Source organism: Chelonoidis abingdonii, chromosome 1 (genome assembly GCF_003597395.2).
Source record: "Chelonoidis abingdonii isolate Lonesome George chromosome 1, CheloAbing_2.0, whole genome shotgun sequence".
NCBI lineage: Eukaryota > Metazoa > Chordata > Testudines > Testudinidae > Chelonoidis > Chelonoidis abingdonii.
Window position 1 is genome coordinate 316,289,194 of NC_133769.1, and position 25,309 is coordinate 316,314,502.

The 25,309-nt window shown below is 44.0% G+C and overlaps 1 protein-coding gene across 3 annotated transcripts in view; it reads left to right on the top strand.

The window, feature by feature from the left end:
- The window catches only part of RNASEH2B (ribonuclease H2 subunit B), a 58,530-nt gene that overhangs the window by 5,324 nt on the left and 27,897 nt on the right, over positions 1-25,309 (top strand). For all 3 annotated transcript variants that reach the window (XM_075061605.1, XM_032766058.2, XM_075061604.1), the window contains exons 2-4: positions 9,575-9,646; positions 12,055-12,162; positions 16,848-16,924. In XM_075061605.1, coding sequence (XP_074917706.1) covers positions 9,595-9,646; positions 12,055-12,162; positions 16,848-16,924 — 237 coding nt within the window. In that variant the 5' untranslated portion in view covers positions 9,575-9,594. The remainder of the gene's footprint in view (positions 1-9,574; positions 9,647-12,054; positions 12,163-16,847; positions 16,925-25,309) is intronic.

Here is a 25,309-nt window from a genome sequence, read left to right on the forward strand (position 1 = left end):
GGGTAGTGTAGACATGGCCTGGATTGAAACCAGCTAGACATAAAAAGCTGTTATTCCATTATCCATCTCCTGACTCACCATTCAGACTGATAAAACAACGAGGAGTCCTTGTGGCATCTTAGAGACTAACAAATTTATTTGGGGCATAAGCATTCATGGGCTGGAACCCACTTCATCAAATGCAACTATTCAGACTGATAGTAAATCTTAATCTGAAACTTTTGCACTGCAGTTAATGGTGACATGCTTTCCCCTGGCTGATCACTGTGATGCAGCATTGGAAAGGGCAAGATACTGTCCGTACTTGCAACAGAAATCAGTGGAATGCCAAATAGTTAAATTGGAAGGCCGAGTGGTGCAATTTCTAAGGCTTCAGTTAAACTAATCAAAGCAGAGAAAAAGCCTGTTTTCATTGTTTAATAATGAAAGGAACAGTTATGTTGTGGCTTTACTTTTTCATCTGCAGGATACTTGGCATGTTTTCTGAGCAAATGTTGTTTACCAGATTATCAGATTGAAACAGTGCTACCAACCCATGGGGCGGGGTGACCAACCTGAGTCTGAGAAGGAGCCAGAATTTACCAATGTACATGGCCAAAGAGCCACAGTAATATGTCTGCAGCCCCCTAGCAGCTCCCCCCACCCGCTCCCAGCATCTCCCACCCACCAGCAGCCCTGCCAATCAGCACCTTTCCCTCCCTCCCAGCACCTCCCAATCATCTGTTTCATGGCATGCAAGAGGCTTGGGGGAGGGAGGAGCGAGGGCACTGCAGGCTCAGGGGAGAGGGTGGGGTTGGGGCAGGGTCCGTGGCAGAGCCATGGTTGAGCAGTGAGCACCCCCCAGCACACTGGAAAGTTGGCGCCTGTAGCTCCAGCCCCAGAGTCGGTGCCTATACAAGGAGCCACATATTAACTTCTGAAGAGCCGCATGTGGCCCTGGAGCCACAGGTTGGCCTCCCCGCCATAGGGCATCAGCAAACATAACTGAATATGTGAGGCTTTCACATGAGCCCAAGGAATAAGAGAGAGTGACCAGCTTGAAAACTCTGGATCATATTGTAAAAGTAGTCATATTAAAATAAGCTCTAGGACACATAGGATGTAAAATGTAATATGTATTAACAACTTACATAGACAAATTATATTTATTCTTTTATATATCATTACTCCTGGGGGATTCTGTTCCAAAACTTAAAAAATTTTGTGCACAATATTTTAAAATTCTGCAAAATTCTGCAAATTTTATTTGTCAAAATAACACTACATAATCATGCCAGTTCCAGTTATTTTGGTAATTTCAAAATACCTATCAGCAAGTATGTCTGTAACTATACAGACACACACAAAAATTCCCCCGAGAGTAGAGAGTTAAAGAAACCCCTATAACAACCCAGTTCCTGTTTCTCTGCCCCCTTTACCTTCCCCCCTCCAGATCCCGGCTGGGGGGCCAGACACCCACAATCCCTCACTCCTGAGCCCACCTTTGCCCCCCGCCAGCCAATATACCCAAACCACCTCCTTCCCAGAGCCCAACTGCAAAGCCTCCCCAGCCCAGATACCTGCACCCCATCGCCCCCCCGGCCCAGATACCCATCTCCCCTCCCCAAGTTCAGCTGTGGGGCCCCCCCATGCCCAGACACCCTTCCCCCCCAGAGCCCAGGGATCCAGAGGGAGAAACAGCCTGATGTTTGGTCCCAGGCTTGCACAGTTTCCTGCATGCTGCCCTCTCATTCCCTCAGGGAATGCTGGGAACTGCAGCTTCCAGGAACCCTCTAGCTCACTCTCCCTCCCCCCAGAAGTGTCTTCTGTGTGCAAGCTCTGCTGAGTCCAGTGGTTCCTAGTGGCAGCTAGCAGCACTACTGCCCATTTCTGTGGGGGAAAGGAAATTCTGCGGAGACAGCGTTCATTTCTGCAAAATTCTGCATTGTGCAGTGACACAGAATTCCCCCAGGAGCAACATGTTAAGACCCTGCCTTTTAAAACTTTTGTTTTTGTTCATTTCTGTTTAATCTAAAATAAAAGATGTTTAACCTAATTTGTGCATCTGACATAGAGCAAAACACAGTGGTAGACTATTATAAAACAGGATCCAGGAATTGCTTAGAATTTGAAATTCAGTGAGACATTTGGCCTTTTATATTTATCTGTCTCTTCAACAACATTCCCTGAACAAGTAGGTTTAAAAAAGATGAAATAGAACTTTGTACATTTTACATACAAACACAGCAGAATATATGTTAATATTAAAGTCACCTTAAAAAGTTAGTGGATTGAGTGTCCAGGTCAAATTCAGTGGTGAGTTTATAGAGAGAGGCTTTGTTGGCATAATTTACCTCTGCTTCCTGCAATGTGTACATTACACCAGCTTAGATACCCTTACACTTAAGACCTTTTACCAACAGGTAATTTGCACCCCTTCTAATATGTCATCCCTGAATATGGCCCACTAAGTATTGGAAGACTACTTTGATGTAATTCATAAGCTGTGGGGCCAGAAGAGAGGAGTGTTACAAGTAAAGTAACCAAAAAGAGATATGAGACCCTCCCCTACTTCTGTTTCCTATATTCTGGCTCCAGAGTGAGCAAATTACACCAATTTAGGCATTATCTGCACTCAGGAATAGTGCTGATTCAGCAGTTGATGTACTTGCACCAATGTTAACCCTTAAGTGTAGACAAGAGGAAGCTGGGGTTTGCTTCAGTGACGCTAGTCAGGATTTAACCTTGCTTGGGCTAATGAGGGTTTACTTCAGTGGGTGCAAACTCCGGCATGCCCTTATGTACACCTAAGGTTCAACATGGGTACAGCTACACCAATTGCTGAATTAGTGCTATTTCTCTGTAGACAAGTCTAACTTCCTTGTAAGTTGCTCTAAAAGAGGTTAATTATGTCTGAACAGGGTGAAGCCAGAGGAGGGCTGTAGCGGTCCTGATATGCAAAATCAGTCATTCCACTTGGGAATAGGGGCAAAAGACTAACCAAACCATCTGGTAGTTGTTTCTATCTGAACTTTCACTCAAGATAACTCGTGTTTGCCTGTGCACCTTACAATTTGCAGGTGGTGCACAAGGTGGTGTAAGTTTGAGGAGTCCACCTCGTACCACCTTAAACATCACTTCTGAATTTAGCCCTTTGCTGGAGAGCACCAATCAGTGTATCAGCGATTGCCAGACTGATAACCATTAGAGCATTGACAGTAAACATTGGAGAAGTCCTCACTCAATTTTTGAAGATAGTATTATAGACTTGTTATGAAAAAAGCCAGAAATGTAAGCTCTCCAACACTCTGGTGTTTGAACATAGTTGAGAAATCGAATGCAAGGCAAAATTTTCAAAGAAAATGCAATGGATGCTCCTGCAGAATGTGTGTCTCTGCAAAAGAGCCTGTTTGCTGAAGTAGTTGAGGGTTTTTGTGAAAATGCAATATGGGACTGGGAGTCAAGAAATCAAGTTTATAGTCCTGTCTCTGATACTTGACTGACTTTCTGACCTCTGCCAAGTCACTTATCCTCTGTGTAACTGAGTTTATTCCTTTGTTGATTGGAACTAATTAAACTTTATAAAACTCTTGGATCATGTAAAGTGTCATAAATCGTATATAATCTTATTCAGCCCTTCTAAAAAGTCTGTATTACTTATAAGCCCAGGTACAGAGTGATAGGGCATCACACTTATGTACCATAGAGTCATTGGTACTGAACTGAAGCCATGTATTTCAGAGTTCCTTGACTCCATGAGGTACACAAATGAAGTGAGATTATTAGATCTAAAATATCTGCAGTATTAGTATCTCTATCACTCTATTTAAAGCCTTTATTAAAGTATCTATCAAAAGGACTTCATCAAAATGTTCCCATGTTATAAACAATGTGCAGATGCTGCATGGGCCTGCAGTACTGCAGGGAATGGAAGAAAATATAATTATGCAGATGACTTTAAACTAGATAAATCCATATGTTTTAATATCTGTTTTTAAATGAAATCTTAACTTGGTATTTTGAGATCTTTTAATGAGCCTTTCTTTTTGAAAAAAAGCCCTCAATGTGCTTTTAATGCCAACCTTAATGGCATCTTTTTCCCTGAGAATTCCATATCCTTTGATACCAGTCTGTTAAACAGAGTACTCATTTTAAAATTTGCTTATAAAAATAGATTTTTGGGTCATCCATAATTGCTTCATGTAGCTGGGTGGGGTTTTATGTTCCTTTCCAATTTATTCATATAACAATAACCATTATATATATGGAATTTGGTTTATGTCTAACCTCCTGGAAATATTATAAGGTTTCCCCCAAGATTTTAGGAATGAGTCGGGCAAGTGAAAGTCATCAGATGACCTGAGTGTTTTTGTTAAATGTGAAAGAAGTCTGGACACTTTTAAAAAGCGTTAATTGTTTGTTCTGGTATTATTTTAGACTTGGCCTGTGTTAAAGTGGGAGAGGCTTTCATGTGAGAGAATGCATGAGGATAGAAAATAAGGGTTCTGGGATTACACTTTAGTGTACCTGCTGAGCTGCACATTTTCAAAGCCTTTATAGCCTCTCTTAAATCAGCTTAAGGATAGAGTAAGTTGTGACATCCATTTTGTAGACTTCAGTGAAAATGACATGTCCATCTTAAAGTATTTTTTTAAAACTGGTGTTACTTGATGAATACTGCATAGATTACTGTAAACTATATCTTAAATAATATATACCAAAACAAATTTTAGAGAGACAAGGTGGATGAGGTAATATACCTTTCTTGAGCCAATAAAAAAAAGCTCAAAAGCTTTTCTCTCTCACCAGTAGAAGTTGGTCCAATAAGACAGTGGTTCTCAACCTAGAGTATGTGTATCCCTGGGGGTACACAGAGGTCTTCCAGGCGGTACATCAACTTATCTAGATATTTGCCTAGTTTTACAACAGGCTACATAAGAAACACTAGCAACGTCAGTACCAACTAAAATTTCATACAGACAATGACTTGTTTATATCACTGTATATAAACTATATACTGAAATGTAAGTGTGATATTTATATTCCAGTTGATTTATAATTATATGGTAAAAATGAAAAAGTAAGCAATTTTTCAGTAACAGTGTGCTGTGACACTTGTATTTATATCTGATTTTGTAAGCAAGTAGTTTTTAAGAGCAGTGAAACTTGGGGGTATGCAAGACAAATCAGACTCTTGAAAGAGGTACAGTAGTCTGGAGAGGTTGAGAGCCACTGCAATAAAAGATATGACCTCACCCACCTTGTCTCTCTAATATCCTGAGACTAACACAGCTACAATAATACTGCATAAAACCAGTTTTGACATTTATTTAAACAGCCTCATAAAGACATTGTGTTTAGCTCTTAATTACCTCATTTGTTGGGGTTATAAAGGCACTTTATATGTGTGTGAATCTGTAATATAGTCATTCTTAAATGCTGTGCCGTATGAACAATTGTCTAGTTTATCTATTGCTAATACACCTACCTTTACTGGGTGAGCAGTTTTGTCTATCTGCCTCCATCTTGGTACAGTATAGAATCATAGAATATCAAGGTTGGAAGCTATCCCTTCCCCCATTGAATTAATTGAAAGGCATGATTTCTAATCAAAAGACCTTGCACACTCTAACTTGTTTTTTTTTGCTCGTATAAAAGAAACTCCTTGGGACAGAGTTTATAAAAACTATTCTTGTATATTGTGGCAAATAATCAACCATCTTCCTTTAGGATTTAACCAGAGACCTCTTGCGGCATCTTTGGTTTGGCCTTTGCTTATATTCTCCAATTTTTTTAACCAATTATGGGTCTTAGACCTTAAGACAAAAGACACATTTTAATTCTTAGTTTTCCTGGAAACAACAAAGATGCTTTGGTATTTCTTTTTAAGAAAGCCCGTTGACTTAGCAACAACATTATCCTTTTCACTGAGTGTGGGGCTGAAAACCTCAAAAAAAGACAATCCAGTTACCTTTGTAAGTAAAGATCGCTGTGCCTTTCACAAGGCTTGCAAAATGTGGTCTTTTTCTCTTATATCTGATGCCCTTTCCACAAAAGTAATGCTTTCTTACCCTGACTTCTTATACAAGAGAGAATACTAAAGAATGTGTTCCACATAAATAGGGTTTCTTAATGTTCAAGACCAAGTTGATTTGGTATCCATTTCTGCAAGACAGCACCCTTGCAATGTTCTTCCCATCTGTATGCCAACCTGATATTCAAGCATAACTGATTTCTAATGAAAATTACTTCTAGTCAATGTAAGAAATGACAGAGTAGGTCATGCTGGTGGGGACGTGGCATTGTATGTGAAAGAAAGCCTAGAGTCACATAAAGTAAACAGCTTAAACGAATCAAAGTGTACCACAGAATCTCTATGGATAGAAATTTAATGCTTGAACAATAAGAGTATAGTAAGTAGTAGGAATATACTACCAGCTCCCTGACCAGGATGATGATAGTGATTGTGAAATCCTCAGGGAGATTAGACAGGCTACAAAGACATGAGGGATTTCAACTATCTTCATATTGACTGGGTATATGTCACCTCAGGAAGGGACACAGATGAAATTTCTAGAGATCGTAAATAACTGCTTGTTGGAACAGCTTGTCCTGGAATTCACAGAGGGAGAGCCAATTCTTGTTTTAGTCCTGAATGATACACAGAATCTGGTCCAACAGGTGATTATAACTGAATTGCTGAGTAATAGCGACTATAATATAAAAGACAGTAAGAGACCCCAAAAATGCCACAATGGTTTAACAGCAGAGTAAAAAAAGTGGTTAAAGGCAGTGGCGTAGCCAGGTTTTAACAGCAGGGGGAGCAAGCAAACATAAAAAAGGCGCCCCCCTTGGCTCCTCCGGCCACGCTGTGCCCCCTCCCCCTCTTGGCTGGCTCCTCTGGCCGCACTGTGGCCATGCTGTGCCTCCCCCATGGCTGTACAGGGAGGCTGGCAGAGGACAGAAATACGAGGGGAGGTGAAGGGGATGGAAAGGCAGGGGCATGGGATACATGGGAGGGGTACATGGGGTATGGAGCTTGGGGAGGGGTACATGGGGTATGGAGCTTGGGGAGGGGTTACCGGGGATGGGAGTGGGCTGGAGTCCCCGGGGCTGTCTGTGCAGAGGGGGCTGGAGCTGCCCCCGGGAGCGGGAGAGCCTGGGAGGGGCTCACCGCGTGCAGCACCAGCCCAGCTCAGCGCTGGCCCTACCTCTTGCGGGGTGGAGGAAGAAGGCCAGGCACGGTCCGAGCGAGCTGCTTCTGCGCCGACCTGCCACAGCTGCCTGCCCCACGGCTCCTTCGGCCGTCTTGCTGGCAGTGCTGGCCGGCAGGCCCCGCTTCTGCCCCGTGATCAGCTATATCCCTCCTGCTGGGGGAGACAGCTGATCAGTGGGGGCAGGGCGGAAGCCAGGCAGGCCTTTCAGAGCGGAGCCCGTGAGGCGCTGCTTTTTAAAAATGTGGGGAGGAGAAGCAGCTGCTTCTGATGCATCCCACTAGCTACGCTACTGGTTAAAGGCAAAAAGGCATCCTTCAAAAATTGGAAATCGAGTCCTAGTGAAGAAAATAGAAAGGAGCATAAACTCTGGTGACTCAAGCGTAAACTAGGCAGGCCAAGAAAGAATCTGAAGAGCAACTAGAAAAAGACGCAAAAACTAACAACAGATATTTTTTTAAGTACATTGGAAGCAAGAAGCCTACCAAACAGTCAGTGGGGCCACTGGACGATCGAAGTGCTAAAGGAGCACTGTAGGAAGATAAGGCCATTACGGAGAAGTTAAATGAATTCTTCGTATTGGTCTTCACTGTATTGGATGTGAGGGACATCCTTGCACCTAAGCCATTATTTTAGGTGACAAATCTGAGTAACTTTCACAGCTTGAGAAGTCAGTAGAGGAGGTTTTGGAACAAATAGATAAATTAAACAGTAATATACCCCCAAGACGAGTTGATACTCACCTAAGAGTTCTGAAGAAACTCAGATATGAAATTGCAGAACTACGACCTGTGATATGATACCTATAACTTATTTCAGCCTCTGTATCAGATAACTGGAGGGTAGCTAATGGACACCAATTTTTAACAAAGTTCCCAGAGGTGATCCTGGCAATTACAGGCCAGTAAGCCTAACTTGAGTACCAGGAAATTGGTTGAATCTGTAGGTCAGAAAAAAATTATCAAGTACATAGATGAACACAATGCGTTGGGTTTTATAAAGGCAAATGCTGCCTCACCAATCTAATAGAACTCTTTGAAAGTGTCAACAAAGATGGACAAGGGTGATGGAAATAGTGTACTTGGACTTTCAGAAAGCTTTTGACAAGGTTCCTCACCAAAGGCTCTTAAGCAGAGTGTGCAGTCATGGGATAAGAGAGAAGGTTCTGTCATAGATCAGTAACTGGTTAAAAGCTAGGAATCAAGGGGTATCTCTACAGTGCAGTTAGACACTCATGGCTTGCCCATGCTGGCTGAGTCAAGCTCCCAGGACTCTGGCTAAGGGGCTGTTTAATTGTGGTGTAGATGTTCAGGCTCAGGCCTGAACGTCTACACCACAATTAAACAGCCCTTTAATCCAAGCCCTGTGAGCCTGAGTCAGCTGGTACAGGCCAGCTGTGGGTTTTTAATGGCAGTGCAGGTATACCCAAAGGGTAGGAATAAATGGAGAGAGGTAAATAGGAGGGTCCCCAAAGGATCTGTGGTGAGACCACTACTGTTCAACATACTTATAAATGATCTGGGAAAGGGTGTAAATGGTGAGGTGGCAAAATTTGCAGATGATACAAAATTACTTAAGATATTTAAGTCCAAATCTGACTGTGAAGAGTTGCAGAGGGATCTAGAACTGTGTGACTGTGACAAAATGGCAAATGAAATTCAGTGTTAATGAGGGCAAAGTAATGCATTTTTGAAAACATAATTCCAACTATACATACAAAACAATGATGTCTAAATGAGTTGTTACCGCATAAGAAAGAGATTGTGACAGCACTGTGGCTAGTTCTCTGAAAACATCCACTGAGTGTGCAGCAGCAGTCCCTGTCCTTTTCCCCCCCCGCACTCCCACCCCAGCCCCCAAAAAAGCTAACATAATGTTAGGAACTATTAGGAAAGGGATAGAAAACAAAACTGAAAATATCATAACACCACTGAATAAATCCATGAACACCCACACCTTCAGTACTACATGCAGTTTTGGTCACCCCGTCTCAAAAAAGATATATTAGGATATATTAGCATATATATAATATATTAGGGATGCAACCGCATCCTCTTGGTGTCCCTAAACCTCCAATTTCCAAAAGCTGAGAGTGGATGACGGGGGGGGGGTGGATGATTGGAAATTGCCCTGTTCTCTCCATTTTCTCTGAAGCACTGGCACTTGCCATTGTCATAAGACAGGCTACTGGGCTAGGTGGCCATTGTTCTTGTCTGGCATAGCCATTCTTGTGTTCTGATGTAATGGGCATACTGTGTGGCTTTAGGGGGGAAATTACTAGTATCTGAAATGTAAATCCAATTAATACAGACAAGTATGTTGGTGAAGTATGATGGGGTGGGAAAGATCTCTCAATTTATGAATTTTAAAATTCTTTTCAGAGCCTATTACTGATCTTCCTATGAAACCTGATCATGGACCTTTATTTACAAGACTGCGTAATCCAAGTACAGGCAAGTTTGCAACAGTTAAGGACATTGTTAATATTATGGTTAATTCTCTCCTTATCTCTACCAGATTAATATTTTGCAAACTGAAACGATGATAGTGTTAATCTCATGTGCCAGAGATTTTGCTGATGATGCCGTGTAGTTAATTCAGTTCAAAGATTTAGGATTTATTTTATAATTGTAATTGGTAGAATTGTTCATCAGAAATATTGGCAGCATAAAAAAGTGGTATATTTCAAATATATCTTTTAAATACATTAGTTTTTGGGGGATACACAAGCATTTCTTATAAATCCAAATTTAGATTCTTCAGCTAGTCACCTTATGCTATAAAATAAACATTCACTTAGGGAGAGGCTTTTATTATACTTGCCAAACTTTTGAGCCTTTTCATTTTTAACTACAATTTTCTTTTTACTCAGTCCAAAGTGAGGTATCTCTTTTCTTGTCAGTAAATGATGATTTACCTTTAATTAGAAACATATTGGAAAAACAAATAATATAGAAAATTTAATGAACCTCCTTCCAATCTCCAAAACAATCATTTTCTTCTTTGGTTGCATAGCTAAAGTATCTTAAAGCTGCCTTTGTCTAAGACTTTCTTTTCATTAAAGTATGCAGTATTAATCCCTGTTTAGTTTATTTAAACAGAAAATCTTCATATTTAAAGTAGTTTGTTTGAAAAAATCTGGTTAAGGTTGTTTCTTCGCTCCCTTCATCAATTCATTTGCTTTCGGTAGGATCACTGGGTTTTTTAAAACATCACCACTCATGTTTATGACATTAAAACACATCAGAGAAACTTAATTACAGGTGCAGATAATCAGCTAGTTTCTGCTTTGTGCCTAAAGGAAGAGATTAGTGAAAGATAAGAGATGCAGAATGGAAAGAGAGTTTATTAATTCTGTTTAAAAATATTCAGAATTTAGCTTCAAAATATAAAGCAATGCACAATTTCCATCTGCTGTACTGAATTGGCTTTGCAATTTGTCACCAGAATGAAAAAAAGGTGGATAAGAATTTATATTTTACCAGGGAAGGAAGTGATCTGTTTAACCTGTAGAATAAAAAGTGTGTGGGTAAGGCTTTTAGAGAAAAAGCTTTAAGTGTAGTTGTTGACACCGAAGCTGAGTAATTTACTATAGAACAGAGATGGGCAACCTTTCAGAAGTGGTGTGCCAAGTCTTCATTTATTCACTCTAAATTAAGGTTTCGCGTGCCGGTAATACATTTTAATGTTTTTAGAAGGTCTCTTTCTAGAAGTCTATAATATGTAACTAAACTATTGTTGTATGTAAAGTAAATAAGGTTTTTAAAATGTTTAAGAAGCTTCATTTAAAATTAAATTAAAATGCAGAGCCCCCCAGATCGGTGGCCAGGACCCAGGCAGTGTGAGTGCCACTGAAAATAAGCTCGTGTGCAGCCTTCGGCACACTTGCCATAGGTTGCCTACCCCTGCTATAGAATTACCAGGAGCCTATTTAAAGATCTGTAATGCGCAAACCTTTGGTTATGTAACCTTATGTATGAGTGCAGCCTCTGAAATAGGAAGAGAAGAAAACACCCTTTTAGCATCTTTTTAGAATATTTGTGTTTTAATAAATAAATTGTTGTCTCCAAATATTGTGTAAACACCCATGCAATGTTGGTGTGCTCTTGGGTGCTCAGCCAGAACTAACCAAGTCTGCAAAATCATACAACTTCCAAAGCATTGGTGACTTACCATTATAGTAATGGAGCTTGTCAGCCTTTTTCACAATATATTTGGCATTTTGTAATCAAAACTAATATGGGAGGCATAAAAATGATCCATTCCACTTTGTCCATGTGAACCAGTGAGAAGCAGGGGGATTTTGTGAAGGGGCCTAAAACAAAGCATTTCTGAAATCTCCAGGATTTCAAGTTTCTAATGAAACCCACTAGTTCAGCTCCTTCATTCCCCTAATTCATTTAACCCATACTCTCCCTACATCTGTACTAACACACAAAAATAAACGACAAACAATAAAATGGCATTCAAAAGAGTCGGTACTCTCTTTTCCTATCCCTATTTCAGATAACTCAGAGACAGACACAAAGAAAGAAGAGCGAAATTGTCGCTATCACCACCCCCTCCCAGACAAAAGCTAATTTCTTGTGTGATCTGATTTGGGTTTGAATCAAAGGCTTTGCACTGTAAAATGAACTATTCACACTTTTTATTTATTGATTCAAAATTGAGAAGGGATTATAGAGCTGGTAAACGAACATCTGTATATAATAGTTTTCTTTGTCTAAGCTTTCTTTGTAGTTACAGTGTGTGTAGAATGTATGTATGTTTATGTATATATTAGGCACATTCTTCAGACATACTGGATGGTCTTTTGATTTTCATGAAAGCTTACAAATACAAACCAGATTTCTTTTAACAGGGGAAGCTGCCCTGTACTTATTCAATAGCAGTGCACAGCAGCTGTTTGAAGTAAAAGCTTTTCATGAAGAATATCGTTCTTGGTTTATAGGTCAGACTGTTCAACATGGTGAGTAACATAGTGTTTCCTCTCCCTTACCCTTAAGTGTAACTAATATTCATACATTTTCCCCCCATAAATTTACTGGTATGTCTCCTAATTGTAGAGTCCAGTCACACAGTATCTCCACCTTCTGAGGCACTCACATGCCGTCTGGATTTAGCCAGGGGTGTGGCTTTGTGGTCTCTTAGAAGACTGCCTTTGGCAGCCTCAATTAGACAGATGTTCGTGTGTCTTGAAAAAAATCAAATTGTAGTAAACTCAAGTGCCACAAAATATTTAGCTTTCCTTTTCAATCAACCTGAGAAGTCCTCAGGGAACGTATGTATATTTTAATTTGAGGGAAAAAAGCATAAATGGACCCATTTATTTTAGCAATGAAATATAGTTTCAGGCATTGAACATTTGGTCCCTCTTCCTTTCACCTACCATTCTGGTTCCCAGAAAAGCTTTGGGATCTCAAGCTGATGTTTCTTTTTCTGAGGCTGGTATTTAGGAATTTCATAACCTGGAACAAGTTCCCCTATTTATTCACAGCCTTCTCATCCTAGTCTATGTTTTTAAATATAAGGCAGACAACTTTCTGTACCTTCTCACCAAGGATCTAACAATGTTTTTATCAGTGAGGATGTCACTAGAGAAAAGTTTCTTGCCCAGTCAAATACTGCATCCTATTTTATTTGATTTTTTTTGTAGAAAAAGTATCATCTAATGATGGGGAACACGCTATTTTCTAAAAACTGTATATCTTCTTTAATTGCATTATCTCTAGGTGTGTGTTTAATTCTAAATTTCCTTTGCACAGGTGCATATAGGAATAACCAGATTGCAAGTAATGCTGCTGTAAGCTTTGACTTGCTGTGGATGGGTGTTGAGCCAAGGGAGTGTGCATGCTTCATGCTGCTGATTATGTTGAATTTTCTATGTCCCCTTCTCCTCCCACCTTCTGCCTTGGCCCCTGAGGCCTGGTCTACACTACGAGTTTATGTCGAATTTAGCAGCATTAAATCAAATTAACCTTGCACCCATCCACACAACAAAGCCATTTTTGTCGACATAAACGGCTCTTAAAATCGATTTCTGTACTCCTCTCTGACATGGGGAGTAGCACTGAAATTGACATTGTCATTTCGAATTAGGTTTAGTATGGCTGCAATTCAATGCTATTGGCCTCCGGAATCTATCCCATAGTGCACGATTGTGACTGCTCTGGACAGCAATCTGAACTTGGATGCACTGGCCAGGTAGACAGGAAAAGCCCCGCCAACTTTTGAATTTTATTTCCTGTTTGACCAGTGTGGAGCGCTGATCAGCACAGGTGACCATGCAGTCCCAGAATCAAAAAAGAGCTCCAGCCTGGACCGTATGGGAGATACTGAATCTGGTCTCTGTATGGGGAGATGAATCTGTTCTATTAGAACTCTGTTGCAAAAGACAAAATGCCAAAACATTTGAAAAAATCTCCAAGGCCATGATGGACAGAGGCCACAACAGGGACTCAGCACAGTGCTGCATGAAACTTAAGAAGCTGAGACAAGTGTACCAGAAAGCCAAAGAATCAAATGGACACTCGCAGAGGGAGGGGCAACTGATGACTGTAGCTATCCCACAGTTCCTGCACTTTCCAAAAACCATTTGAATTCTGGGCTGAGCTCCCAATGCCTGAAGGGTCAAAAACGTTGTCGCGGGTGGTTCAGGGTATATGTCATCAGCCTCCCCTCCCTCTGTGAAAGCAAAGGGAAAAAAATAGTTTTTTGCCTTTTTTCAATGTCACCGTATGTCTCCTGGTTGCTGCTGGCAGACACGGTGCTGCAGCGCTACACAGCAGCATCCCCTTGTTTTGCCTTGTGGATGGCAGATGGTACACTATGACTGGTATCTGTCATCATCGTCCCGTGGGTGCTCCTGGCTGACCTCGGTGAGGTCAGTCGGGGGCGCCTGCATGACAGCAGCAGACAGTACAGTATGACTGGTAACCATCTTTGTCAACTTGCAAAGCAGCAGACGGTACAGTATGGCTGGTAACCATCTTTGCTAACTTGCAAAGGCACGGAGATGCTGCTGTGTAGCACTGCAGTACCGTGTCTGTCAGCAGCCTCCACTAGACATACAGTGACAGTGGAAAAAGGCTGAATGGGCTCCATGGTTGCCGTGCTATGGCATCTGCCTGGGCAATCCAGGGAAAAGAGTGTGAAATGATAGTCTGCCGTTGCTTTCATGGGGGGAGAATTGACTGATGACATGGACCCATAACCACCCGCGACAAATTTTTGGCCCCATCAGGCATTGGGATCTCAACCCAGATTTCCAATGGACAGGGGAGACTGCGGGAACTATGGGATAGCTACCCACAGTGCAACGCTCCGGAAGTCGACACTAGCCTCTGTACTTTGGATACACACTGCCGAATTAATGCGCTTAGTGTGGCCTCGTGCACTCGACTTTATACAATCTCTTTTCCAAAAATCGGTTTCTGTAAAATCGGAATAATCCCGTAATGTAGACATACCCTGAGAAACCATCACCTGCATCCTGTCCTCAGGAACCATTACCTGCATTTTGTTTAGAAGCCTGGAAAGGTGTTCCTAATTTCTTTGAGTGCTGCAGGGGCATATATAAAATTAACTCCTGTACCTCTGAAAAAGTTGTTCTTCTGATGATAATTCTCCAGCTTTTTGTTTTTGTTTGAGTATTCTAGCTATGTAGAAGTCTGAAATCCATTAGTTTTTCACTTCCTTTAAAATGGGTCCGTGTTCAACCTAGTTTTGTTAGCGAGCTTTTCAGGTTCCTGAGTGGAGTTTCCCTGTCATTTCTCCCATTTGTCTGACATATCAATACTTGTGCCATGGAATCTTTTATTTTTGATTGCCTGCATCCCCTGAAAGAGGAGCTTACTCCAGTTTCCTGTAATTCATGTTATCTTCTCTTGTTGACCTTTTTTTTCTTTATATCCCACTGTTAATACAAATGCACTACCTGCAAGGTGGGTTGAATTGCCTCTCAAGCAGTAACATATTTGTTGTGGCTATTAATGATCTAGTTTACAGATGCTGCTGTTTGAAAAGCGTAACATTACCTCCCTTTGATAGCCAGCATGTCACCTTCACAGCATGCTCCATCTTCAGCTGTTCCAGAAACTTAGACCTGATCTACACCTAAAACATAGATTGACTTAGCTACGTTACTCAAGAGTATGAAAAAGTAAGCCTACCAAAGCCTTGGTTTAGACACAGATAGGTTGATGGAAGAATTCTGTCAAACTAGCTACTGGCTCTGAAGGGGGTACATTTACTACACCACTGCAGCTCTGCTGTTGTAGCACTTGAAGTGTAGACATATCCTGAGTTCCCTGCTGGCTTCCAAAGGCCTGTCTTTCTTTCTGCCTTTTTATAATTTATTTTTAAATATTTAATGATGATCTCATTGTTTGGATTTTTCTCATATTTTCCAAGTGACGGTAATGCATTACTAGACTCATTGGTACTGGAAATGTTGTTTTTACGGGAACAAATGAGTGTGTAGAGAAATAGAAATACATTTAGTATTCTGTGTCCCCAAAATACAAAAAAGCTGCTTTTAAAAAAGAAATTGCTTTCTCAGTGCTGTGATGGTACCTTCCAGCCGTCAGATTAAAAGGTACCAATGACAAGGAATGACTGTAAGACAGAACTTGGGGAATGAGGTTTCATACTTATTTAGCGATCTTACTCTAAAATGGAGAAGATTTGGAAATAAATGTGCAAATTAATTAAAGACATCACAAATTATAATTTACCATTGGACCTGTTGGTTCTGTTGTTACGTCTTCCACTGGAAAATCAACACTTTTTGAAATACGAAGAATGAATTATTAGTTGTAAGCCAAGTGATTCACCAATAACCTGATCTTGGTTTGGCAAGATTTAGGAAATACAAAATGGGGAAAATATGTTAAAATTTCATTCCCTATTAGTGAATTAAAACAAAAACTTGTCTCTAGCTGTCAAGTCCAAATAGCTACACTCATTTCTGCTTTTCTAATGTCAAATGGTTATCAGTGATTAGATCTTATCTAATGAATTGCTTTCATATTACATTGTTGTTTCCAATTATTTATATTGAAGGCTCTGTTAAATGAAGGCCCTATCCTGCAATTGGTGTATATTATTAAACATACGCACTGGACCATATTCTCTGGTCTACCAAATTCACTTTGTGTCGCATAAGAAACCAACAGAGAATTCCCCATGCAGAGGGAATCTCTGGCCTTTGTAAAGCATGCAGAGTTCAGCTACAACTCATCTTTTGCTTCCTACTGCAGAGCTTGCTGCCTGATGTAAATGGGGAAGGGGCCACAGCTGAGCGAGGTCTCATTATGCCTGATTCTCTGCTGATGGAAGAGATTTCCCCTGTAGCATTCATTGAAGCTAGACCCCTGCAGCTTTAACTTTTGCCAGGACTAGGGGGAGAGCAGAATCATTGAGCTACAGTCAGCTTCCTATCAAGACACCTGTCCTGCTGTATTTGAATGTTGCTTAGGCACAATTGAGAATTGAGCCCTCCTATATTAAGGCATTTATAAAACAAAATAACAGAATTTACTTAACCACTCCATGAAAACACTGCAACCCCATCAGTAAAATTAAAAGGAAATAATCAAGCTGCCTGTGTTATGTTTCTGAGAATTAAATGTTCTTTCATCTTTCTGTCCATAGATGGACGCCTATTGTTTGCAACACCAATGGATCCTTTATTTCTGGTGCTTTTCTACCTCATAAAGGCAGAGAAAGAGGTAAGTGTCCTTGATTCTGGCATTAGAAATTTTATGGGAAAGAGCTATTTATTACTTTATTTTCTCTAAAAGTTATTTTAATTCTTTAAAGTGGGACTCCCAACTAAATGAATGTTAATTATATTTCACTGAAGCATAAATACATGTCCCAGACAGGTTGTTGTCATCTTTGCCATTGTTGTTTGGTGATCAAAGATGTAGGGTGTTGTCAGTAAAAGATGTTATAATTAAGGTTACGTTTTGACTTTGATCATAAGCCTTATATTTCTGTCTCTGCTCATAATTATCTGAAAATTTTTCAATTTCATCTGAAGTGTTCCAGTCTTGGTCTCATCCCAAAGGTGAATATTTTGGAAAGTTTGAGATGAATTCATTCATCCATTTTTAATTATGGAAGGTGAGGGAAACAAAAAGTACTTTTGCCACTCTAGAAAAATGTGAAGATGCTGGTTTGCACGTTGATGAGTTTAAAAATGGCTGACCTTAACAAGTTGAAATTTCCACGTCTAGTCCTTACTGAGGACTTATCTCTAAGCCAGTTTGCCTAACTAAATATAAAAATTAACAAAACAAGCTGAATTATAAGCACTGGAAAAATCCGTTTTGTGACTGCTCAACACAAAATTTCCCTCTAACATTTTGAGGGTTTTTTGGCGCCAGTCGAACAAGGCACTTAAACATATGCTTACGTACTTTGCTGGATTGGAGCCAAGTTGCTTAGGACTTTGTGGGATTCATAGATTCTAAGATCAGAAAGAACCATTGTGATTGACTAGTCCACCTCTTGTATAACATGCTCATAGAACATCCCTGAAAAAATGTCTAGAGCAGATCCTTTAGAAAATATCCATTCTTGATTTAAAAATTGTCAGTGATGGAGACTCCACCAGACCTTTTGTAAATTGTTTCAATGGTTAACTACTGTCACTGTTAAAAATGTACACCTTATTTCCAGTCTGAATTTGTCTAGCTTCAACTTCCGGCATGTTTTATAATCCTCTAATTATTCCTGTGGCTCTTTTCTGAACCTTCTTCAGTTTATCAACATCCTGCTTGAATTGATGGCACCAGAACGGGATATAGTATTCCAGCAGCAGTCACACCAGTGCCAAATACATAGGTAAAATAGCCTCTCTACACTCAAGAGTCCCCTGTTTATGCATCCAAGGATTACAATAGCCCTTTTTGCTGCAGGGTTGTACCGGGAGCTCACAATCAGCTGATTTTCCAGCATGACTCCCAAATCTTTTTCAGCATTACTGCTTCCCTGGATAGATCCCCCTGTCCTATAAGGACGGCCTACATTCTTTGTTCCTAGAGATTGCTATGAGTCCCTGTGACTGTGATGCCTGGAGGGGGTACACTGAGAATGCTTATTCAGGGCAAACCGCAAAGAATAGGGCAGACAATCCCCAAAACTGGTGGTGGTTCTTCGAGTGATTGCTCATGTGCATTCCACAATAGGTGTGTGTGCTCGCCACAGGCACCGGTGCCGGAAGTTTTTCCCCTAGCAGTACCGGTAGGGGAGCGCCCCTAGTGACACCTGGAGTGGTGCCGCTATGGCACAGTATAAGGGGCGCTGTGCACTCCCCCACCCTCAGTTCTTTCTTGCCTCCAGTGGATGTTCCTTGGAACTGCTGTGCTCCAGCTCTCAGCTGTAGCTTTCCCTTTTTGGACTGTTGTTTAGTTCGTAGACAGTTAGTACTTTGTGTGTTTAAAAAAAAAAAAAAAAAAAAAGTTTTATATAGAGTAGAAAAGTGCGCCTGGGTAAGGGCATGCCCCATGCCCCAGGCTTTAAGTCGTGCAACACTTGTAAACAGCCTATGCCTGTAAGTGATCCACACACCAGCGGTTTACGCTGTCTTGGGGAAATTCACCTCAGCAACCGCTGCAAGATTTGCAGATCACTTAAGCCTTAGACTAAGAAGGAGTGAGACATATAGCTCTGAGCCATATTGGTGGAGTCGGCCCTGATACCGCTACACCAGTCCGAGTCGGCACCGAGCACCGCAGCATTGGTGCGCGCTGACCCAGCAATGCCCTCCACCAGCCAGCACTGCTCCCCAGCCACAGGACACTCTAAGAAGACAAAGAAGAGATCTTCTCTGTCAAGGCACCGGGACAAGGCTGGCGAGACTAGACCCACATTGGGCAGCTCTCGATCCCCCTGGACCTCATGGCCTCCGACTCAAGTTGAGCAGAGTAGCCCAGCCCACTCTGGGCCAGCCTCTCCGGACGCCAGTGTCCACATATGGGTGCCCTCCACACTGGAGGCCCTGCAGGCGGCTTGAGATGTAATATCTCTCCTGGTACCAGCTACACCAACCCCAGCAGCTCCCCGGTCCAGAGGGAAGCCGGCACTTGGACTGCCACAGTCACCACCTGGGCGGTACCGCTCATCATCGAGGGAAGGTTCCCAATGCCATTCTCCACATGGTGACTGCCTCCTCCCCCCCCGCAGCCCACGCAGGTCCCCATCAACCCCCAACAGATTGTCTGGTTGGGTACCGAGCAGCAGAGAATCCAGGCACCACTCCACATCGAGGGAGTGCAGGCCTCGAGATCAGAGCATGCCCCACTAAGACTGGGACAGAAGCCGACTCTGAGAAGCCGCTGTAGCCCCTCACAGTACCAACGTTGACGCCGCTCACGCTCTCCGTCCCAATTGAGGTCCCCAGCATGGCACCATTCCCTCAGCTTCAGGTGTAGATCTCCAGCAACCAACCGTCGCAGATCTGCCTGATGGAGCAGTTCACGGAGCAGCCGTTACAGACGGTACTCCCGCTCCTCTACATCAGACTCAAGATCTCGAGCCTGGCACAGTTCATGATGTCGTTACTCGTCCCCATCCCAGGATAGCGGCCATTCGTATGCCAGTCCAGCCTCCCCTCAGAGCCGACAGTTGGCGGACCGGGTGAGTCCAGCGGGGCAGCCCATTCCAACAGTGCCGCGGCAAGTGCAGTAGCACCAGGCTCCCTAACCAGTGCTCTGGTACCAATGGACCCCGATTCAGCCCCCGGTGGTGGCTCGCTCGGTGGCCAGACTTTCGGAAAGACCGTCAGCCTCCCTCTCTCAGCCCCCCAGGAAGGGGTTAGCGGAGCACTCTTTCCCAGCCGCGTACTCAAAGGGGACCAAGCATTGGGTTCTGCGGCACCGGTGGGGACGCAGAGCACCTCGCTCCCATCCTCATCCTCTCCAATGAGATAATCACAGTGCCTCCTCCTCCTGTTCCCCAGGAGGACACAAAAGCCCACCAAGAGCTCTTGAAAAGGGTGGCTTCAAGCCTCAGTCTACAGGCTGAAGAGGTGGAGGAGCTTCTGGACTCCCTCTTTGATGTCCTCTCGGTGACAGCACCGGCCAGAGTGGCCTTTCTTCTCCACAAAGGGGTGGCAAAGATCTCTAATGCCCTGTGGCAGACCCCATCTTTCCTGCCCCCCTGTATCTAAGAGGGTAGAGCAGAAGTATCTCGTGCCTGCTAAGGGGCATGAATATCCATACACCCACCCCGCTTCCAACTCCCTAGTGGTCGAGGAAGTCAACCACAAGGAGCATCAGGGCCAACCCGCTCCTGCCCCTAAGAATAAAGACTCAAGGAGGCTGGACTTATTTGGTAGAAAGCTTTATTCTTCCTCAAGATTCCAACTGAGGGTGGCAAACCACCAAGCCCTGCTGGGCAGATACAACTTTAACTTATGGGGCTCAATGCCAAAGTTCATGGACTCCCTCCAGGAGCGTGATAGGAAGGAGTGTAAGGCCCTGGTAGAGGAGGCACAGATGCCTCCAGAGCAGCCCTTCAGGCAGCCTCCGATGCAGCGGATACAGCTGCAAGAACTAGGGCCTCTGGAGTGTGCATGAGGTGGGCGTCGTGGCTCCTCTTGTCTGGGTTGTCCAGTGAGGCACAGAGCTCCCTGCAGGACCTCCCCTTCAGTGGCAAGCGTAACAAACAGATGTGAAATTACATGATCTCAAGGACTCTCACATGACTTTAAAGACTCTTGGTCTGTATGTCCCGGCTCTGACCAGGATCAAGTTCAAGCCTCAGCAGGCTCCCAGCTAGGCCCCCGACTCCAGATACAAGCCTCCCTATAAAAAATCTGGGGACTATAAGAAACACCCACAGTAGCAGTCTTGGCTTGCGCCCCCAGCCTGGCCCCTCTAAGGGCAAGCAGGTGCGTAAGCGCCAGATTTGATGGGACACCGAGGACGACTTACCAGTCTGCACCACAGATCTGCCCAACCTACCCTTCTCCAACCATCTATGTTCTTTTCTCCCGGAGTGGTCGCAACTGACCTCGGACCGCTGGGTCCTCAACATCTTCTCCCGGAGCTATATCCTCCAGTTTCTTTCTACCCCACCTACCCACCTGCCCTCCCCATACCTCTTCAGGGACCCCTCTCACGAGAGCCTACTCAAGCAGGAGGTGAGGCAGCTCCTTCATCTAGGAGCGGTGACGGTGGTGTCTGTGGAGTTCAGATACAAAGGGTACTACTCCCCGTTATTTTCTTAACCCGAAAGCCAAAGAGGCCTCAGGCCCATCCTGGACATACGAGGCCTAAACGAGTACGTGGTAAAACTCAAGTTCCACATGGTCTCCCTGGCCTCCATCATTCCCTCCCTGGATCCCGGAGACAGAGATGCCTTCCTCAGTCTCCAAGATGCGTACTTCCACATTCACATATTTGAGGGCCACAGGCATTTCCTCTGCTTCACGGTAGGACAGGAACGCTACTCCCATTTGACCTGTCGACGCCACACAGAGTCTTCACAAAGTATATGTCTGTGGTGGTGGCCTATCTCAGGTGTCAGGGGATCCAGATCTTCCCCTATTTCGACGACTGGCTGGTCAAAGGCAGCTCCAGATCACAAGTACAGGACCATGTAACACTCCTCCTGTCCACATGCACCACACTGGTGCTGCTGGTAAACAGCACCAAATCCACGTTGGTACCAGTACAACATATAGTGTTCATTGGCACGATTCTCGACGCAACATTGGCCAGAGCTCCCCTCACGCCGGACAGGTTCAAAACCTTGAGGGAGCTCATTCAAGTGATCATGAGATTTCCTATGACAATTGCCAGGCGTGCCTCCAACTCCTTGGTTACATGTCAACGTGTACATATGTGGTACATCACGTCAGACTCAGGATGCGACCCCTTCAGCTCTGGCTGACCTCGACGTTCTCCCAGTCCCGAGACAGGCTGGACAAGGTCCTCGACGTGCCTGAATCCGTTCTAGCCTCCCTCCATTGGCGGGCCACCCCGGAGAACATGCTCCGGGGGGTCCTGTTCAGGAGCTGCCCCCCAACTATAGAATTGGTGTCTGATGCATTGGACTTGGGGTGGGAAGCCCACGTGGAAAACCTCCAGACCCAAGGCCTGTGGTCTACGCAGGATCTAGCCCTGCACATAAACGTCAAAGAACTCAGGGCATTCAGTCTGGCCTGTGTGGCCTTCCGCTCGTCCCTTATGGGCAGGGTAGTCAGAGTTCTCACGGACAACACGGCCTCAATATTCTACATCAGTAGGCAAGGTGGAGCTCGCTCCTCAGCCCTCTTCCAGGAATGGGACTTCTGTATAGCCCACAATATCAGCCTGGAAGCCCACCACTTACTGGGTATCTGGAACTCTCAGGCGGATCGCCTGAGCCAGGATTTCTCCTTCCAACAAACATGGGGAACTCCTCAGGTGGATTTCTTCATGACCCGGCAGAACCGCTGGTGCCCTCAGTTCTGCTCCAGGGAGGCCTAGACAAGGGCGCGATTTCCAACACCTTCCTTCTGTCCTGGTCAGGTCAGCTTCTATATGCTTTTCATCCAATTCCACTGATCAGCAAGGTCCTAGAAAAAGTCAAGACAGACAGGGCTTGCGTCCTTATGATCGCCCTAGCATGGCCCAGGCAGCACTGGTACAGGACTGTTACAAACCTGTTCATGGCCCCCCATGACTGCTGCTAACTTGCCCAGACCTTCTCTTTCAGGACCAAGGTCACCTCCTCCAACCCAACCTGGCAGTCCTCCACCTCACGGCATGGTTGCTCGATGGCTAGGCCACAGGGAGAGGACCTGTTCGGAGAGCATCCAGCGAGTCCTCCTGGAAAGCAGGAGGCCCTCCATGCGTCAGGCCTACCTGGCAAAATGGTCTAGGTTCTCCCGGGGGGCTGCGGATCGCAGCATCTCTCTAATGGCTGCTCTGCTCCAGTTTATACTGGATTACATCCTTCATGTGAGATCCCAAGGCCTAGCACCCTCATCTGTCAAAGTGGATCTGGCAGTGATATCGGCCTTCCACTCGCCAGTGCAGGGCCACACAGTATTTTCTCACCCCATGACCAGTCGATTCCTTAAGGGCTTGGATAGCCTCTTTCCTTATGTTAGACCCTCGGTCTCTTAATGGGACCTGAGCTTGGTTCTGGCCAGGCTGACAGGGCCTCCATTTGAGCCTCTTGCTACATCTTCCTGGTCCCATCTCTCATGGAAAGAAGCCTTTCTTGTGGCAATCATGTCTGCTAGGAGGGTCTCGGAGCTCCAGGCCCTGACCTCCGAACCCCTATACACGTATTTCATAAAGATAAGGTGCAGCTCCAATCACACACTTCGTTCCTCCCTAAGGTGATCTCCGCCTATCATATGAGCCAGGACATTTTCCTTCCGGTATTCTGTTCCAAGCCCCACACGTCTAGAGAGGAGTGCCACCTCTACATGCAAGATGTGAGATGGGGCTCTGGTCTTTTACCTGGAACAAACAAAACCGTTCAGGAAGTCTTTGCAACTGTTCATCGCCACTACCGAACGCATGAAAGGTCAGCCAATCTCCACTCAGTGGCTCTCCAACTGGATCGCTTTGTGTATCCCTAGTGTTACGACCTGGCAGGAGTTCCTTGCTGCTGATTGTGAGGGCGCACTCAACAAGGGCGCAAGCCTCATTGGCCACCTTTCTGTCTCACGTCCCTATCCAGGACATTTGTAGCGCTACCACATGGTCATCGGTCCACACGTTCACTTCGCATTATGTGATCATCTCCCAGACTGGGGAGGACGCCGGGTTCAGCAGAACAGTGCTCCATCCCGAGTGTCTGTTAACTCTACCTACCTCCAACAGATATAGCTTGGAATCATCTATTGTGGAATGCACATGAGCAATCACTCTAAGAAGAAAAGACAGTTCCTTTTTCTGTAACTGGTGTTCTTCGAGATGTGTTGCTCATGTCCATTCCACATCCCACCCTCCTTCCCTTCTGTCGGAGTTGTCTGGCAAGAAGGAAGTGAGGGTGGGGGGAGCACAGCGCCCATTATACCGCGCCATGTGGCACCACTCCAGGGGCTGCTAGGGGCACTCCCCTACGGTTACTGCTAGGGGAAAAACTTACAGCACCGGTGCACGTGGCAAGCACGCACACCTATTGTGGAATGGACATGAGCAACACATCTTGAAGAACAGCAGTTACAGAAAAGGTAACTGTCTTTTTATTCTATAACTAGATTTCACCAGTAACCAAACAACTTCTGTAATATCTTACTGGATACCAAGAAACCAAAATATGGTCCGCTTTAAGCAATCCAGCCTTTCGCTCCCACCTAAACAGCCAAGTCTAATATAGTGATGATTACTGAAAACCTTATTCACCATATATAAAGTGCAACCAATCCCAAGAGAGCAGGTGCATTGCCCACCAGATCAATGAATATTTCATATCTAACCCACACTGCGAGCCAATTCTTATTTAATAAATGTAAGATTTATGAATAAAAAGAGAGAAGAGAATTGTTATGATTAAAAGATCGATATACATTCAGATATGAGTAAAGTTCTTATGTCTGTTTCACAGCAGAGATGGTGAGGCTGCTGATCTGCAAAAGTTCTTCTAGAACAGTGTTTCTCAAACTAGGGTCGCTGCTTGTGTAGGGAAAGCCCCTGGTGGGCAGGGCCGGTTTATTTACCTGCCTCGTCCGCAGGTCCAGCCGATCACGGCTCCCACTGGCCACGGTTCACTGCTCCAGGCCAATGGGGGCTGCTGGAAGCGGCGGCCAGTAAGTCCCTTGGCTCGCACTGCTTCCAGCAGCCCCCTTCAGGCCCAAGTCTTCTCTTATAGCTGAACTAGCCATGGTCACAGCAGGGCCTTTCTTGGATGACGAATATCTAATGTATATTGTTGCTTTGAAGCTAATCTCTGTTTCCTGGTAACTAGTTGTATTCATTAGCATAAGGCAATTAACCGTTCAAACAGTTCACAGGTAATTTACTTATGTGGAATTTACAAGTTTCAAAGAAAAATGAACCAATAATATTATTACACTAAAAGTCCCATCTAAATAATAGTAATTCATAGATTCATAGACTCTAGGACTGGAAGGGACCTCAAGAGGTCATCGAGTCCAGTCCCTT